The following is a 19,553-nucleotide window of genomic DNA, read 5'->3' on the forward strand; positions in this document are numbered from 1 at the left end:
CCGCGGGGGAGGGGGGCGGGGAGCCGCGCGGCAGCCCGGGCAGCGCTCCCAGCAAAGCGCGGGATGCCCGACCGCCCCGCGGGGTCTGCGTCTCCCCGGGGCACCTCGCATCCAGCGGGGATGGGGTTGAGTCTGTCAAGGGGACGTCGCATCTGTCAAGGGTATCTCGCATCTGTTGGGAAGGCTCGAGCCTATCGGCGGGGATTAAGGGACGACCAAGGGTGACTCTCATCGACGGGGCGAGGACCTAGTCTATCAAGGGCACCTCAACTCTATGTATTGCATCTGTCTGGAGTCGATCGAGGGTGCCTCACATCTATCCGAAGGGCTCGAGTCTATCGGGGAGCTCAGAGTCGATCAAGGGTGCCTCGCACGGATGGGGGGTTGAGTCGATCAAGAGTACCTCACCTCTGTTGGGGGACCTCAAGTCTGTCAAGGGTATCTTGCATCTGTCAGTCTATCGAGGGTACCTCACATCTATCCGGAGGTCTTGAGTTTATTGGGGGGGTTCGAGTCTATGAAAGGTATCTATGGGGGGCAGTAGTCTATCCAGGGTACCTCAAGGCTATCAGGGGGCCTTGCCTCCATGAAGGGGCCTGGAGTCTATCAAGGGTGCTTCACAGCTGCTGAGAGAGGGTGCCTCACATCTATGAAAGAGTCTATATCAAAGTTACCGCACATTAATTGGGGGACCTCAAGTCTATCAAGTGTATCTCACACCTGTCGGGAGGCCTCGAGTCTATCGGGGGGCTTTGAGTCTATCAAGGGGACCTCAAGTCTATCAGGGCACCTTGCATCTCCCGAGGGACCGGGAGTCTATCAAGGGTGTATCACAGCTCTCGGGGGATGTCATGTCTATCAAGGGTGCCTCGCATCTGTTGGGAGGCCTCGAGTCTATCAAGGCTACCCCACATTTGTCGGGAGGTCTTGAGTCTACCAGGGGGGTTTGAGTCTATCAAGGGTATGTCACATCTATGAGGGAGGGCTCTAGTTTATCAAGGGTACCTCGGGTCTATCAGGGGACCTTGCCTCTATGAAGGTGGGGGTTGGAGTCTATCAAGGGTGCCTCACGTCTATCAGGGGGCCTCGTGTCTATCAAGGTACCTTGGGTCTATTAGGAGAGCCTTGAGTCTTATCAAGCATGCCTCCTGTCCATCAAGGGCCCCCCAAGTCTATCAAGGGGTGCCTCAAGCATCAAGGGTGATTTAAGTCTATGGGGGGGCCTTATGTCTATTAAGGGTGTCTCACGCCTATCAGGGGAGCCTCAAGTCTACCAAGGGTGCCTTGCATCTATCAAGGGGGGCCTCGCCTCTGAAAAAGGGTGAGAAGCCCTGCATGAGCAAGAGCTCTGTGTGACACCAGTTCGAGAAGGCAGGCCAGGCGGCACCCCTCCCCTGGGAAGCCCGGGGCAGCTGGTGCATCTGGAAAAAGACTTGGGGCCAACCCCTCTGCAGAGTCAAAGCAGCTGAGCTGTGCTGACAGTGGCAGGGAGTTTGCGTGTTCTCTCTGTTTATGAAACAACATGTGTTATGCCAGGATGTGGTTAGCCTGTGTAGCAGAGAATCACAAACAGATTTCAGATGACCTCTTGTCAAGTAGATTTGTGTTGAAAAATGAAGCCAGGTAGCCGCAGCTTCAAATTAGAATGGACCACCTGAGCTGTAAATAGGGTTTCTCGTTAATGGAGCTGTTAGTATCAGCTTAAAAAAAAAAGAACGACAGTAGAATATTAATGAGCTAAGCCGCTCTCTGATGGTCTAACTAAAAAGGTCTGGGAAAGGAAATGTCACATTACAACTGCTAAACCAACCAATACCTCGAGTAACCAGCTGTGTGAATGTACATTGTATGTAAAATGGCAAACAAGATTGGCATTAAATTCATAGCACTCTGCTGACAGAGTCTGATGGGTTCTGTAGAAGGTCTGGCATTTTAAAGAACATTTCAAAACGTTTTAGGCCACCTATGGTTAAGCAAATTCATCCTAAATTTCATGAAGTACATCAGACCTTTGCAGGAGATGAACAAATGGGACCTTGTTCTTTACCAATGCCTTGAGAATGCACTTGCATAATATTAAAATATTATTACCTTTAGAACTACACACATGGTCACGTTTTACTGCTGACATAAAATAAAAATGGAGTTAGAACTCAGTTGCTCAGAAACCAATATTCACATAGTGCATTGCCCAGTGTTCAAAAAAATCTTACAGATAAAAGAAGGTCTGCTACTTAGGCTTCTCTCCAAAAATTCATTGTATGCCACAGCAGTGCTGCACCTATCTGAAAAACGATTGAATTCTCTCTCCAAGGCTCAGCAAGAATGGAACGATCATCAGGATCGGGTCCTCAGGTCGTAGGGGCAGAGGTCTTACCTTAAGGTGTTGAACAATAACTAGCCCGATTTTTGTTCCATACTGCAACATAGCGATGAATGCAGAGGCATCCATTTGATATCATCTCAACTAGACATTGATATTTATCTTGTTGCTGCATTAACTTCTTTCAGTAGAAAATTATGATGTAACACTGCTGCATGATCATCTTGTTTTTTCTTCTGCTCATTGTCCAAAAATTAAATAAAGATCTTTACTTCCCCTCCCTGTTTATTTCATTTAAATATTTTAAACACACCCCCATAAAAGTTTTGAAGCAGAGTTCTGGTTTGTCTTATGGAAAATAAGAATATATCACATTTCCTGCAGCATTGACAGTGCAGGGCAAAACTACTGTAAGCTTCAGTCCTGTAGTATATTTTAAAAGTGTTCTTATTCATTGTGTCAGTAGTGAGGGAAAGCTGGTAGGCAGCAAGGGTCAAGTGGAATAAGCAAACGCCTTGGTCATATCTTAACCAAAGCATATAGGGTGATTTGCCAAGTCAAAAAAGGAGAATTTTTTAAACCTATTTAAACATTCTCACATGATTACAATATGAAGGGGGTTTAAAAGAAGGGATAATGAGCCTTTTTTCCCATTCCAAATAATGATTCGAGTATTACAACCGGGCTTTGGATGGGTGGGTTTCCCTTGTTAAATGAATAAAGGAAGGACATTTGAAGAGTTTGACCTTTTGGGTTCCTTCTAGCATCCAATGTGGCCTCCTTGCTGGTTCTGTTGGGGAAAGCTAATTCCCTAAGATAACTACTTACTATTGCATTAATGTGTAAAATAAGTGTTTGCCCCACTTATAATACATTTCTGAGCAAAATAAGTGCAACAGATTTAGATTCTCGTTAGAAGAGGCATTTTAAAGTGTATTTGAAGATATTACTTGAGGAGGGGAAGTTTGGCCTTAGAAATGTTACGTCAGTATGTAAAGCCTCTTCAATTTTGACATGATATTGAAAAAAAGGCAGCTTTATGGGGCTGGAGATTACTTATTTTAGAGTTTTCTTTTTCAGTGTTTCGGTATGATGGTCAACGTATATAACGTCAGTGGGCTTTTTATGTGCATTTGCATTTGTTGGTATTCATTAAGTTTTTTCTCATAACAAGGTTCTCACCTCTGCGAAGCATCTCCGTTTTCTTGAGCCAGAAGTGGCAGCTCACACGATAATGGCTTACCCACACAGAAGCAAGGCAGAACTACCACTGTATTATTGCTGGAGCCATACTTTGAAGTTAAACACCAGTCTCTGTGTGGGCAACCCCACAACATCTTCCTGATGAGGGAAATGACTAATAATGAACAATGCTTGAAAAATCAGAATAAAAACTCACTGTATATAGAAATGCAGGCAAGAGTATGAAACTTTCTCTCTAGGGTTGCTGGCTTTTATAAACATTAGTTGGTTATATTCTGTTACAGAAAAAGGATCAGTAACACATCTGTGCCGCGTGTAGGAAAATTAGTTTCTAGCACATGGGACAGCCCCAAATAATGAGAAGGATAGAACAGTACCACTTACATTACAGAAATATGACAAATGGTAATGTTATTAAATAACTTAAGTCAGAGTTCCCCTTCCTACCAAAATACATGCAAAAGGACTCTGGGGAGTGGGGAAAGGAGGTAATGAAACAAAGTCCATGATGTGTGACCATTTCTTACTCAAACAGTTTTTATGCAGCGTGGTGTGAAGTGTCAAACAATGCAAATTAACATATGGTGGGAAAACATATTTGGGGGAAAAAAATTGGCATGAAATGAAAAAAACAAAAACCACTCAGCAACTTTTGCATTGCACGTGAAATATCACATGCATTGCGATTGGAGAACAGCATATAGCAGTAAGATGAGGACTGATTTAAAAATGAAACTAAACACTTCATGTGCCTATACACGTGCTTGGGGGTGGGGAGAGGCCATTTTAGAGTGCTTCTCTGACAGCCACTAATTAAAAGGGCTCTCCATCATGTGTATTAAATCACCCCTGCTTGTACACCCCTTAAGCCACCCCACATTTTAAAATGGCCGGGACTCATGACATGAGCCTTAGTTAAAGCACCCCCTGAAGTCTGCTCTGCTCTGGTACGTTCTAATTATAATGCGAACCAGCACATCTATAGGCAGCCTCATATTTTTTTCTTTAAAACATTAGACTTCGAGAAGCTACTGTAACTGACCAGATACCAAGAAAAAAACACAATTAGAACATTTTACCTTTCAAAATCTTTTGAACATGAACCCCCAAAATCTTCTAGACTCGAGGTTGCAACAAAAAGTAGTGTATCTAGTAAAAAAAAGAATAAAAATAGTTAACATATAGCATAAAAAGCAATGTTTTAAAGATAAAGCAGGACTGATTTAGCTTTTTCTACATCTTTTTTTAAAGGCTATTATTTTATGTTCCACTGAGTTTCTCATTTCAGGTATCTGGGAGAAACAGGGTTTATCCTAGAGCATTACCAACTGTAGAAAAGTATTATTAACGTTTTCCAAAAGGGGAAACTGAGGTGGATCTTAAGATGAGCTATTAAGCAATACAAGATAACATTTAGAGTCAGGGTTTGAATGACTACTCTAGTCTACATTCCCAGTCTGCTTGCACTGTTACAGTTGGTTTCCAAAAGAAGCACAAAGTCTTCCTCACAGCTGTGGTGTTACTTAGCAAGATGCTCTGGATGTCATGGGACTAAAGGATGGAGACTAGATAGGTGAAATCCTAGCCTCCCTAGAGTTGATGAGAGTTTTGCCATTGCCTTTAATTAGGTTAGTACTTTGTCCTTGGTGTTTGGGAGTGTATTTACAACCCCTTTAATTAGTGTTGTTAGTAGTCCTTCGCTTGAAACTCTTGCCTTGGTTATTTTCATGTCTCCAGCAACACTATCTGAAAGTTGCTGGGCTTCACAGAATCTATTGGCAAATAATCAATGGCATTAGGATATACAGACCATACCCTTTCCCCATCATGGATTTACTGACATCTTTAATTTTTTTAAAATCAGAATGGATGCCCAAATTATAAATCAGTTAGAAATAGAACCATAGAAAATGAGGGTTGGAAGGGGCCTCAGGAGGTCATACCTAGTCCAACCGCCTGCTCAAAGCAGGACCATCCCCAACTAGATCATCCCAGCCAAAGCTTTGTCTAGCTGTGTCTTAAAAATCTCCAAGTATGGTGAGTCCACAACCAATCTGGGTAACCTGCTCCAGTGTTTTCCCACCCTCCTAGTGAGAAATCTCTTCCTAATATCTAACCTAAACTTCCCTTGCTGCAACTTGAGACCATTGCTCCTTGTTCTGTCATCTGTCACCACTGGGAACAGTCCAGCTCCATCCTCTTTCAAACCACCCCGCAGGGAGTTGAAGGCTGCTATCACATCCCCTTCTCAGTCTCCTCTTCTCTAGACTAAATAAGCCCAGTTCCCTCAGCCTCTTCTCATAAGTCATGTCCTCCAGCCCCCTCACCATTTTTGTCGCCCTCCACTGGACTGGCTCCAATTTGTCCACATCCTTCGTGTAGCGGGCAGGAGCCCAAAACTGAACACGGTACTCCAGAAAAAATTGTTCAGAATTTTTCAGAATTCGGAAGAAAATGTTGGGAAAGTAAGGCTTGCTTAGCAGAAGGCCAACAAAGATCTGGAATTCCATAAATAGCAATGAGCAGGAAAAAAAAAAAGAAAGAGCATTCAAATTAAGAACTGGAATAATAGTCTTCGCAGAGTTTATGTTCTGCTGGTCATGGGATTTTTTTGTGGTTTTCTATCTGTTTCAGAAACATGTCTAGCAGTTATAAAACGAGTAGCATTTATCTGACCCAGAAGTCAGAGACATTACCTCATTGCTATGGGGTCAGTGGCAATTAGGCTGCAAAACCCAGCCAAGCAATGCCATTGGGTACAATCATCTGTGGCAGGCTTAACCTTTATGGGCAGCATTATTACAGAGGGGCAGCCCAGCAGCATGTTACAACTTCCACAATTCCACTCTTCATCACAGCAGCAAAAACAGAGCAGGCAAGGCCTTTTCTTTTCATCAGACTGAGGAATGGTCATGAAAATGTACCGGGACGTGTGTTAGGAGTGTCACAAGTTTCATTAAACAGGATAAGTTTAGCGACTTGTAACTATCTTGATTTTTACCAAGTAGGTTCCAGAGATGATACAGTGTATGAACCGAACATAAGTATAGGAAGCGTCCTACTGTCCTCCGGCAATTACAGTACATGAAAGATGATGCACAAAGGTTAAGTTAACAATCAGGTCACCAGCTGTGTACAGCCTAGTCTCTTCAGCAGGGAGAGGTAGCTGAATTTAACATACAAATAGAGAAGGTAAATGTAATGGCTTGCCTGCTGGTGTGCTGTCTTTTTCTGAGTATCAAATAAGAGAGCCAGATTATCTCCATCTTTTTGTTCCCGTTACTGACTGATCTCCACAAAGAGAATTTCCCACCCTTTGGAGAACTAGCTTTTAAATGGTAATGGGTGTTCTTCTTTTCAGGAGATGACAACTGCATGTCTAGTTTCTCTTAATACCTCGTGCTTGAGACAGGGCAGTCTGCAGAATAAAGGTGGAGGATCTAGGAGAAATGTGTACCTAATTTTATTTTAGCCTATTAAAGATCCACTCCAGGTCTTGACCTGAGCCCAGATGACTTGGACCATGGCCTTCCTGGTTATCGATATATAGACCTTGTTTTGACAGGGTGAGTAGGATCCTACTAAAAATGCATCTTTACATAATTTGCTCCAGTTGTGGCACACATAAAATGGGGCTTTCCTTCCCCAGGCTGCCACCCATTCTGCTGATTCATTCTGCCTACCCATGTCTGTTCCACTCTTTCATGCACCACATCTACGTATTTGCGTGGAACGTTTAGCATCGTGTTTGTTTGCTTTTCCATTTCATGAAATACAAATGTTTTGCATAAACTGGGGTGCCACTAGCCTCCTAGTGGATAACCTCATCATCTGTATGGCTGCATGGTCACTAGCCCCTGCTCAGCTCTCCCTGATGGAGAAGGTGAGTGGTAGTGCCACAATAAAACAGCGTGCCAGCACCCTTGCACTAAAATCCAGGCTGCCCACAATGAGGGCTACAGGAGAAGTGAGAGGATTTGGTTTGAGAGAGTGAGAGATGATCCTTGCTGATGGCATTGTAAAGACAAGACTCTCTTTTTTTTAAAAGAAGTTTGCCCAGGACCAGATCCACAGCAGGGATGAGGTAGCCACCTGACTTTTAGACACTAGCCACCTCAGGCTTGAGTCCCAAACTTCTAGGATGCCCGGGAAGGGCATGGTTCCTGAATATGGCATCCACAGAAGCCAAGGGCATTGCCAGGACCAGCTAATAGGAAGTGCTGGGGATAGTGGTGCTACTCAAGCCCTTGAGAAGTTCAGGCCTTGAGGGTCTAACTCTTAGCCGTGTAGGGGTGCCTTCCTCCACTTTGAGCTCACAGTCAAGAAGGCGGGTACGCCAGCCCTGTTAGACAGTACAGTCTGAGGGCAGGAAGACCACCCCCCTTCCTCATTTGAAAAGTAGTCTAGTTATTAGAGCACTCACCCAGGGGGAGAGAAACCAGGTTCAATTCCCTCCCATGCCCTAGATGGGACTGTGCTCATCCCCAGCTGCAGGACATCATGGAGCGGGGAGCTCTCAGTCTCTCCTGGGGAAGCTGTTTGGTTTTTTTATAATATAATTCTTTACTGGGTAAGCAAGAAAGCAAGTCTATAACCTTGTGTTTAAGGCTAGAGCCCGGAGAACCGGGTTCCAAACCTTCCTCTAAGGAATCATTAAGTACTTTAATTAAATGTCCATTGGAGCAGCTGCTAGAGTTGGGTCTCCTGTTTCCTCAGGAAGCCCCCAAAATCAGATGGAAAAAATGCTTTCAGGGAAGTAACCCTGGGGTGAGGCACCCCCCACACATCCTTCTGGTGCCACTCGCCCCAAGTGGTGCTTGGGGCGTGCATCTTGCTTGCCCACCCCAAATTATGCTATTGCCCAAATCAGCAGAATTTGGTTCCTGTCTCTAGTCTATAAACACTCAGATTGAAGCCACACTGGGTGGGGGCACTCCCCTCCCGTTGTATTGAAACTGGGCCACCGTGCAAGGAGCTGAAGATGAATTGGAAGGAGAGCACAAGAGGAAGCGTGTATCTGTCGCCTAGTGGCTAGGACACTCATGTGGGAGGGGGATGGCTTGCATGCTGATTTCTGCACATAGGTGAGTTTAGGTATTTTCTGTTAAGAAGTCATTGGATAACACACTCCAACATCCCCTCCAGTACCTGTGTCATAGAAGAAAGGAGCCAGGCTGCTCAGCTCTTTGAAAGAAAAAGGTGCAGGTGCCTGCCTTCAGAACAGGGCTCTAGGCTGAAGACTTGCCCTGAGGGGCAGAAGTGAAGACTTGCCCTGCTCCTCAGTGCTACCTCACTGGGTAGCTCTGAGCAAGTGGCAAGTGCTGGCGGCTCTCAATCCCATTCTGAGCCACCTGACTTTCCGCATGCACTACTTCTGCCTGCAGCACTGTACTTCGGTGGCCATGTTGCGGCTTACAGTGGAGGGAGCCAACACAGCAGAATGGCATCTCACTGCTTGATGCTACAGAAAAAACAATGGAGGGAGGGGAGTGGCTGGTCCCCTCTTCCACCTGGCATCAGCCTTTTATCCAAATAATTGGAAACACTTGTTCCAGCAGACAGAGGCATAAAATCCGATTGTTGGAAATAAGATGCATATTTGTAGCTGTAGGGGAAACTTATCACTAGAACTAGTAAAATTCTCCATCACGTGGAGCCTTTAAATCATGTCTGGATATCTTTTGGGAAGATACGGGCTTGTTTAACCACAGGTTATTGGACCTGATGCAGGAACCACTATAAGATATTGTGCATTATACAAATAATTACACTAGGCCTGTTTCTCTCAAACCGGGGCATGCGATGAACTTCCATGAGAAGCTCAATGGGAAAACGGAATTAAAGGAGAGGGGAGTTATGAATAGAGGAAATGGGAGAAAACTTAAAAGTGAAGAACAACTCTACAATCTTTCCTAGGTTAGAGCAGGGTTATAATGGCAAGAAGTATGACCTTTATTCTTGTTATCTATCACAAGCACTCATAAGGGTACATTGCAGTATAACCAAAGTAAAAATGAGTAGGTGACCCCCCCAAAATGTTTGAGAGTTCTGCACTTGGCAATCAAAACGGTCCCCCTGGCTTCAACATTTATGAATCACATCTTGATTAACTATGCATGAAACCTCAGGTGATGTCTACACAGAGATAAGCTGCATTTCTGAACTCATTTCAGGTACAGTAGAACCCCACAGAGGTATCATTTTCTGCACTGTAATTTCAGTGTACACAATGTTACTTCTATCATTCATGCTATGCAAAAGCAGAAGTCTCCTACAGAGTTAATGGATTACATTTCAGCCCATTTCATCTAAAGACAGTGATGTGAAGACAAATGAGAAAACACAAATTAAAGGTTAATGGAAAATCACAAAGTATTATCTCTACTGTTTTACTTAAAGATTCCCACTGCAATTCAAACTTTAGACACCGCTCAAAACTTTCTTTTTAAATGATACAGGAGGTACCAAGATAGCGTAGCAAATCAGTCACTGTGCATTTGTTTTTATGGCACTACAGGTGGAAATAGGTAGGGCAGAAGCTACGTGTCAAGGAACTGATAACCACAGAGCAGACTCTGCACCTTTCCTTTGGGTTGAGCACTTTCTGACCCTTGTTCTGTCAGATGCTAATCCATCAGGGAAAAGAATGAAAGATCACGACGCAAGGACAGCAGACAAAAATGAACCGACTGCCGGGGGAGAGCAGACCGCACTGGAGAAAGACCGGGCATCAAGGAGCTGAGAGCCAGGGAGCAAGGCTTAAGGAGGCAGCTGCTACATGATGGTTGTTCTAAGCATATACAGGCTTACTTAAAGCTCTGCTCTTCTTGCTCCTGTGTTTTTTGCTGGAAGGGACAGAAGCGTCTAATTTAAAGGGATTTTCCCAGCTGTTTCCATGCAGACAATAACTGCATCCTGTAGCTACAGCTGAACAGAAAATGATTTTCCCACTTTATGGATATTCGAGCCATTAGAAATTTTCCTGATGCTGCATTGGGATGAATCTGGAACTTCTTAAAGGTTTTCAGTGGAAAACAGAGATTGAGATGCCATTATGGCCAGTGCCCTCGTAGCTAGAGCAGTCACTCGGGATGGGGAAGGCCAGGATTCAAATCACCCCAGTGCACAGGTGCCTAGAATCCAAGTCCGCCACTATCCCAGATGAGCATCCTGACCACCACCCTACTATGCCTGTGGACTTGGAGACTAGGGCACTGCCCTGTGAACAGTTTAGGTTTTAGTAACCTGGCATTTTCCACCAAAATGGATGCATCTCAGTAAAAAGTTTCCAACTAGACCCAGTTGTGAGTGCAGTAAAATTGTCCAAGTTCCTTTGATGGTGCATCATAATTCCTGAGCTGTTCTCATTGTCTTTGTTTTCCTTATGCCCTTATGTGGTTTCACTTCCAAGTGTCCCACTGTTGTCCCACTCAGACAGCCAGAAACTACAGAGGGGAGCACCATAAAGTACCCATGAGAACAGTCTACAAGCAGGGCAGCAGCCATGCAACTGTTTGGCATGGCATCCCTCGCACACGTATCACAATCTGAATATGACTAAGCACGCTGGCAGTGACATTTGGTTGCAGCTTTAGTATCACTTCCATATTTGTCTTTCCTTCCTAAGTTCATCTCACCGTTGGTTACAAGCCTTTTAAAAAAAGGTTTATACTCTCAAGTGCTGACAAGACAAGTGCCAGAGATGGCAAGAGGGTTTTGTGGCTCTTGCTGTAGACTGATATTGGACAGATATTTGTCACTATTGATTTTGCTTGTCATATGCAGAGATGACATGCAGATCTCCCCTCTGACAGATTGATAGTCATTCTGAGATGCATCCATCCACCCACAAAAACCACAGATATGCTGCTTTACTCAAATCTTAACTTTAACCACTACTTTGTGATGCAAAACTGGTGGAGTTTTTGGTACTTTTTGTTTAAAATGAAATCTTCATCGGGGTTTTCCAGTATCCTTACTGGTTACTAAAAACAAATCAGCATTAGTCTACTGCATGGGCAAAAACATAAATCGTTTACTTTTAGCTTGTTTTGACATTTATCAAATTAACATGTTTAGTCTGAAGAAAGCTGAACAAGGTAGCAAGAGCAAATATTACACTTTGAAGGAGTTCGTCCTCCCTCAGATATTCACTTACTTCAGTAATCGAAACACCAAATTTCATGTTCATGGATACTTTGCATCACTCTGACCTTTAATAAATCCTCACATTTAAATCGAGAGATTCCTATCATAGCTATTGTATTTGTTAAAAGCAGTAGCATTGCAAAGCAAAGCTCTGAAGAGTCCGGAAATGCACACGCTAACGGTGAGCCTACATTAGGCAAAATTTGTGAAACCGGTTCCATGATGCGCAACACAAAACAATCCCTATTTGACAACAAATTTACTGCCCAAAACTTGCAGGATATTGTACATCATAGTGTAGCACCTACTTGAAATGATCATTTTGCACAGTTTTTTAGGCAATACTCTACGCACTAGGCTTTTTCTATGCACCATCATATTAGACTGTGTTGCAATAACTGTCTGGAAAAAAATTCAAGGATTGTAAATCAGTCCACAGAGGCACAGAGAACACACAAGGCTGTGTCTTCAGATGCTTGTGTTTTAAACATAAAAGGGAAGGTACTCTAAATAAGCTGCTCTTGTTCAAAAACACAACGTGCAATTTAAAAAAAACCCCCATTAAGTATGTGTGTAGGTGCATTTCCCATTTGGGGAGACAGGCTGAATTGTTATGTGGAGCTATATTATGACTTCACTGACAAAGTATCAATCAAGACTCCATTATGTAACGAGGTATCAATCACACAAGTCTTACTGAGAGTCCCTGCAGGGAGCAGGCAGACTGTAATCCGAGTTCTTTGTCCTGCTCGGTGCCAATTTGCTCTGAAACCGAGGACCAGGCTAGAATGTCTTTTAACAACCCGAGGCCCACTGCATTACTGTACTTTTGGAAGCTATTTGCATCGCCTTGTTTAGCATGTCACCTACTTCATTAGCGAGGAAAATTCTCATCCACCAATTCAGCCATTCATGCAAATTGAAAAATAGCAGGAGATATTTCCCCTCGATGACTTTTCATTATTAGCAGAATTCGTTGATCCTTTTTGTTCCTCTTCTCAAGGTAACTTTCATTTTCAGTCCAGCATGAGAGGCTTTATTTGAATTCAAAATAATTGTAACCCCTAACTTCAAAATACAGGAATCTTGTTTTAAAAAAAAAAAAATCCTATACTAATCTAAGAAATAGCATGTGTGCATGACACTGGGAGACAGAAACTCCCACGTACCTATCCAATTCTTAAAGTCCCCTCTAAAATCTTTCACTAGCTTATTTTATCAGATTTGCAAAGTGAGGCAGTGAGATGAATACCTGGCCTACCTCATAGACGGCTTAGGGCAAGGACAGATTCAACTTACTTTTCTTTAACAGGCGGTCCACACAACAGACCCAGAGCTCTCAACGCAACAGGTTATTTATCCTATTGATTGAGAAAAGAGAGAAGTGTAACAGTTCTCTCTGGAAGATCCTTGGAGGTATTCACTGTAAGAGCATCTGATGCTCAAGGAAGATCATTTTTAATAGAAATTATTAGGGAAGGAAGAGAGGTTTAGAAATCCCCCAGCTGCCAGGGACCTGCATCCCTGACGAACGTCCGTTTAGCCTGCTCTTGAAGATCTCCAGTTATGGCAATTCCACCATCTCCCTAGGCAGCTTGTTCCTGTGCTCAACTATTCCTCTGTGTGTGTCTGTATGAGACTGACACATTTTTCCTGCTTTGTGATCCAGCTGAAACTTTCCTAGCTGCTGATTAAGTTGATTTCTATTTATCCTATCCCCAGCTGACAGGAACAATCAATCAATTACCAAACTCTTTGTAACAACTTTTAATACATAGGAAGACTTATTATTCTGCTCAGTATTCTCTTTTCTAGACTAATCAAATATATTTGTTTTCAGTCTTTTCTCATAGGTCATCCCCCAGCCTCCCTGGGGTTGTCGCTCCCCTCTGGACTCTCTCCAGTTTGGCTATGTAGTTCATGAAGTGTGGCGTTGTTTTTTTTGTTTTTTTTCTTTTTACCAGAGGGATACCAATGGACACCGGACTCCAGAAGGTGCTTTACCGGTACCAAGTAGAACCAAACAATGACTTCCTGTCAATACATGCCCAAATGAGATTTGCCCTTTTTTGCAGCAGCAGCATCACATTGTTGACCCATATTTGGTGTGGGATGCACTGTAATCTCCAGCTCCTCCTCCGCAATCCTGCTGTCTCGCCACTGCTACCAAGCGGTATTAACAATATTCAACATCTCCCCTCTATACACACGCTATCTACTAGCTCATGGAAAATAATTTGCGTGTCTGTTTTATTACTCACTAAGGACAAACATTAGGCTCGGTCTTCATATCACAAAAGTTAGTAGAGAGCCTACCCCTTACTCATGTCCTTATTTCTTCAGTGGTTTGGAGAAATTACCTTTTGTTAGTCATAGTTATTCCACTGAGTTAAAACCTTATACACCAAGTCCACAGGTTAAAAACAGCTTTCAGATGCAACGTGACAGTTCATTTCATATGCCTCTTCAGCAGGGACCTTTGCCACCCCTCCCTCATCCCGACTCCAACACCTACCCCAAACTCTACAACAATAGGAGTCCCACAGATCTAGTAGAGCAGAAGAGCCTCCAAGAGGTCACTTAGCCAACTTTCTAACACTGATGTTCAACTTGAGGAGACGAGAAAAAAAATCCTTGCATATCCTGGGTTAAAACCACCAAGGCCTTCATTTTTAGAGTCAGAAGAAATTTTCCCTAAACAGCTTGCAAGGCATGAGCAATGCTTTGTGCTCCTCACTAAAGAGCTAAGCAACTTGTGCTATAGAGAAAAGATGAACGGTATGTTTAAATAAAAGCTCTTGATTGTTTTTTCTGCATGAACAAGTAGTCATGATCTTCAAAATCTGAATTGGGAGATGCAATCCCCCTCGGCTGAGGTATTAACCATGTGTGGGAGTTCAGTCTCATCTCTGGCATCATTTGAAGCTCTGGAGAATCAGGAAACCCCAGCCATGGCTATGCCATGATCCAACAACACCAAGGTTAATTTTGCCATTACATTTCTGTAAGCTCAAACTCTATTAGCCCCAAGGGGCACCTCTTTTCTTCCCATTTCCCAAGGGGGAACCCCCAGAAGGACACATGAGGAGAACAACAAAAAGTAACTAATACAACCCAGAAACAGATTCCTTCACTAACTGATTCAGGGAAATTGGAAGAGAGGGAGGGGAAGATGAACAGATTTTACTGAATAGAAAAAGTCATTAGGGCAATAAAATACCAAGGCTCCAATGACTTGGCAAGTATCAAGTGCCCATTTGCAGAGAGAAATGTTAGAAAAAATTGTGTGTGATGAAGTGACATTTTAGAGGAAAAGTGAAAGCTGAAAGAAGAGTTAAGCAGTTGAAGTATGCGAGAAAAAAATTGCAGAAGGGATAAAAAAGTAGGCAAAACAAGTACAAAGCCTTGTTCGATGTATGCCAGGGCTGTCCAGCTGGTGTCTGTGAAGACTTAAAAGTGTGGCCCTCCAGGCTCCCACCCCACCACTGATCCCCCCATTGCTTCAGTTGCTGAAGCAGCTAGGGGGCTGGGGTCTACCTCCCTCCAGCTTCCCTTGCCCTGCCCCAAGGGATGAGGTGATGCATTGCAGCACAGCACACAGGGGTGGTGGAGCCCCCGGCCTGGGACGCCTGTGGGGCGCAGCTGCAGGGGAGCCAAGTGCAAGCACAGCGCCTGGGACTGAAGTACGGCAGGGGAGGTTGTGACCATGGTGTAGTGGGCGGAGGGTGGCAGGGGACAAAGTAGCATGGTGCAGCACTAGGGTATGTGTAGGGCCTGGCTTAAATTGCAGGCCCGCTCGCTGATAGCGTGGCCCAATTGTGGCAGGGGCTACCATTTTCACACCTAGATTGTGGCGCCCTGCCATGCCATCTGCAAATCCTAGCAGCCAGCAATAAAACCCTAGTAGTTGTGGGGGTGGAAATGACACAAAAGGGACATGGGGAGAAGAGAACTTGGAAATGGGGAGGGGAGAGGCTGCTTGCTCCTCCGGGTGAGAAAACATGTGCAGAGGAACAAACAGCCCCTCCCTTACCCAGTGCCAGGACCATCTGCCAAGTCAGCCCCCAACCCTTCGCACCCCAAATTTCATGCTGTGAGAAGCAAACAGCCCCATCCTCAAGCTTTCTCCTCCCCCCTCCTCTGGGCTGTCCCAGCCTGCAGCAGCCATCTTGTTGCAACAAAATGCCATGATGTGGCCACTTGCTGGGGAACTCCACATTGTGGCATTTCATTGAAAATGGCATTTTTCACGAAAGTGACTTAATTTCGTGGGGTTTTTTTTACAAAAAAGGCGAAATCACGATTTAAGCCAGGCCCTACATGAGTGGTGCGCAAGGCTGGAGGCCCATGGCCCACATTGATACAGCCCCGACCGGCATGACCTGCAGCCCCCAGGGTGCTTACAAGTCAATACAGAGGGGAAAGCATTGTGAACATGCCGACTGCTCTTTGTCACGTAACAGCTCCTCCTCGTTCAAGCAGCCCAGCAGCAGCACGCAAATGGGCGTACTTGTCACTTGTCAAGCAGGCGCTTTGTACTTCAGCTAGACGCACTGTGCACACTTGTACAATGTTAACACCAATTTCTCCATGTCACCGTGGCTTGAGGTATGTCAAAGTATTGCAGCACTGAAAACGGCTTCTCACACAGGATGCTCAGGGAGGTTAGCACGTGCACACGAACCTCCGGCCCATGAGAGATGCAGCTGTGCTCCTCCCTGCTGAAGCAAGCGTTCTGACTTTGTCTTGTAAGGACACAGGACAAGTCTGAGCTTCAGCTCTTGCACATTAATGCAGTACCCACCCGTCACAGCAAGGTTGACTTTGACAAGTTAATACACGTCTATTCCTCAATGAGGAGGAAGAGAAGAAACGAGGTAAGTGCATGTCCCAGCTGCCAGGAAACACTGCAAGAGTCTAAGCCACTCGTTGCACAACTCTGGGAGCAATCCTATCCATCAGGCAGATCCCCATACCTAACCACACATACCTGGTAGCAATTCTATCTATCAGATGTACCATCACCTACGCACACACCTAAGCTAGCGTCCAAGGTTTGAAGCCTTGGTGGAGAAAGCATCATTTGGTTTTGTTGAAAATTAAGTACGATGAAGTTATAATAGGGTCACAAATATCTCTGGTTGCAGTGGTATTATTAATCAGGATTCCCTTTCCCTTCCCAATGCAATTGATTTTATTTCTCCATGACCTAGGGAGGTGGATCGCATCCTTTTCAAGACAACTGCACTTATTTACCAGATTAAAACCCAATGAATTGCACCAGCCAGTTCCTGCTGCGCATGCTCCGATGCTCAGCGAACACCCCCACGAGCACCCCTCTTGTCTTGGGAGCAGGTTTCATGCTCTGCTGCAGATTTCGCCGCGCTTTATTCAGTGGGAGGAAGAGGGGGGAGCAGCAGTGGCTGCGACATGGCTCAGTGGCTTTTTGTTAAAGCTAGGATGGAGCCTAAATATTTCCGTCAGGAAAATGTGAAGGAGCCATGGGTGAGGAGAACCATCCCTGCTGAGATTTACTTCCTCTGTCAGAGGCCAATTACTTGCTGCTACCAAAAAAAGATTGGTCCCTCAGTGGCTCATTTCAGTAGTCCTTTCTGTAGCTCTTACCTTTTCATTTATTCCGTCCACACAGCTGTGTGCCGTTTTCATGTGGATGAAGGTTAAGGCTAATTTAAAAAAAGGAATGCTGGGTAAAAACACTGCAATGGAGGGGAACAAACCACCAATAGCCTGTTTCTGTACAGTATTATTCAGCATTGTTTATTTAAATATCTATTTTTATGCATTTACAAACTTCCATAGCTTTCCTTTCATAACTCTTTTTTTATTTTGTTTTTTGTAGACAGTATTGCAGAGGAATCAGCTTTTGTAAAATGAGGTCCATGTACAAAACTAGGCAACAGATAAAAAAAGGTTCCTTTCATACCGTTCAGCTGGGGGAAACGCAAAAAAGTGACCATATGAAGGGAGAAGGAGTCCAAATGAGCGGCTCTTCACAAGTATTACGCATGTCAGTGCTCACCTACAAATCCTAACGGGACAGTTTGGGTTTCAATGGGTGCAATGCACAGTGGTTAAAAACTCCTCGGTGGGCATTTGTCTCTAATGAGAGAATGTAAAAACAAAAAACACCCCACGCTGGGAATGCAAGCTCTGGAAATGCTTATATGCAAGTTCTTAGTGATACGGCACAAAATGCCTTGAGGAGATGGCACTGATTTCGCCAGCAGTGCACATTTATCCAATGCTTAGTTTCGCATAAAAACTTCCCTTTAAAGAAATGTGTTGCATTCTCCAAAAATTAGTGCTTGTGCCTCTTCTATGGCTCCTGGTTGTATTTGAAGACACTTACTAATTTGGAGGCTTCAAAAGGAACATTTAAAAACCAAAATTAGCTTTTTTTTTTTTTTAAATGGATACCAATTTAACAACTCCTGGATTCCCAGTGTTATCCCTGGGAGGGAAGAGGCAATGAGATATGGCATTATAGGCTATTTACACATATGGTACAAAAATGCCCAGGGGTATTGAAAATCACCAGTAACACAGATTTGGCAGCAGCCTCATTTACATCTGTAAATTTGATACCATTTATTACATTGTACTAAACACACCAGATCTGAAGATGCTCACTCCCTTCAGGATGTCCAGGAGTTGCAAGGATATTGTGATTGCATAATTCATATTGCACAATTGTATAAAAACATAAATACTAGCTATTCTAGTTTTTAAATACAAAATACATGTCACATACTTTAGTCGATAAACCTTTTCAAGTGCAATGCAGGTGCTCTCTTTAGTCCTTCTAAGAAAAAAGGCAGTTTTGATACTTTTGGCACAAAAATAACCCCCCATCATGTGCCAACAGTTCTACTTACAATACACATGCCCCAAAAACTTTTTAGTAGCAGTCATATACATACAGTATAAAAACAGGGTATTTACAAAATGAACTAAACATACAGAAGCAGCCTTAGTGGTTGAATCTGACCTCTTGTTTAGCATTTTCATGTTGCTGGGAGAGGGACAAGTGACCCTGCTGATTTATGCTGGTTGCTGTGGGTTCACATTCATGGGAGGAGGATGGCCGAGGAGGCCGATTCGCTGTTTCTGCTTCCTCTGTTCTGTCATCTGGAAAATTAAAAAGTTTGCTCATTAGACCTAGATACTTCCTCTACGTCAGCTCCCAGAATGAACCAGCGCTGTAGTTTGTGGTTAGGGTTTATTCTGAAACCCACTTTCTACAAATAATGCACTTCCGTTTGCTACCCGAAGACCAAGATTCAAAAGGCAACTAAAACCCCTGTTTTGTGAACCCACTGGGGAAGTCTGCGAATTTGCTCATGTGACTGAGCATTCTGAGTTGATGCAAGTGTTTTGCAATTAAAAACTGTTCTCTGAAAAAAGGCAACATGACTGGCATGATGTTAACCCAGACAGCAGCCTGCAAAAACTTCCGGTTGCTGGGGCTTCACTGTAGATGGTCCATTGTTTCCATTATTTGCTTGGGGAAAAAGGAAGGATAGTTTGTGTCTGGAGAATCCTTCTCAGTCTGGAAATACCCAACTGTGTGGAGGGAGTTCACGCGAATACTTCAGCTCTTTAGTTAGAAGAATGCAACCATTACTTCTGACTTGGCAGAGCCTACATGTGAAGCAATACTGCAAGCAATGGGACAGACAAGAGCCTGTTCCATTGTTTCTTATGCACAAGTAGGTCTGTACATCAAAACTTCAGGATCTTGAGTCTGAAACTTACATAAATTTCCTATAAATATAAACTTGTATACATTTCCTAATATAAACTAGGAATATTTGTCATTCATAATTCCCACCAAATGAAGTAAAATGACTAGGGAAAG

The 19,553-nt window shown here is 43.9% G+C and overlaps 1 protein-coding gene across 2 annotated transcripts in view; it reads right to left on the reverse strand.

The window, feature by feature from the left end:
• Positions 1-17,439: 17,439 nt before the first annotated feature.
• ITPR1 (inositol 1,4,5-trisphosphate receptor type 1) overlaps positions 17,440-19,553 on the reverse strand; it is a 219,650-nt gene continuing 217,536 nt past the window's right edge. For both annotated transcript variants that reach the window (XM_025207692.1, XM_014521334.2), the window contains one exon: positions 17,440-18,823. In XM_025207692.1, the coding sequence (XP_025063477.1) occupies positions 18,737-18,823 (87 nt within the window). In that variant the 3' untranslated portion in view covers positions 17,440-18,736. The remainder of the gene's footprint in view (positions 18,824-19,553) is intronic.

The sequence above is a fragment of the Alligator sinensis genome, unplaced genomic scaffold, assembly GCF_000455745.1.
Source record: "Alligator sinensis unplaced genomic scaffold, ASM45574v1 scaffold984_1, whole genome shotgun sequence".
Taxonomy (NCBI): domain Eukaryota; kingdom Metazoa; phylum Chordata; order Crocodylia; family Alligatoridae; genus Alligator; species Alligator sinensis.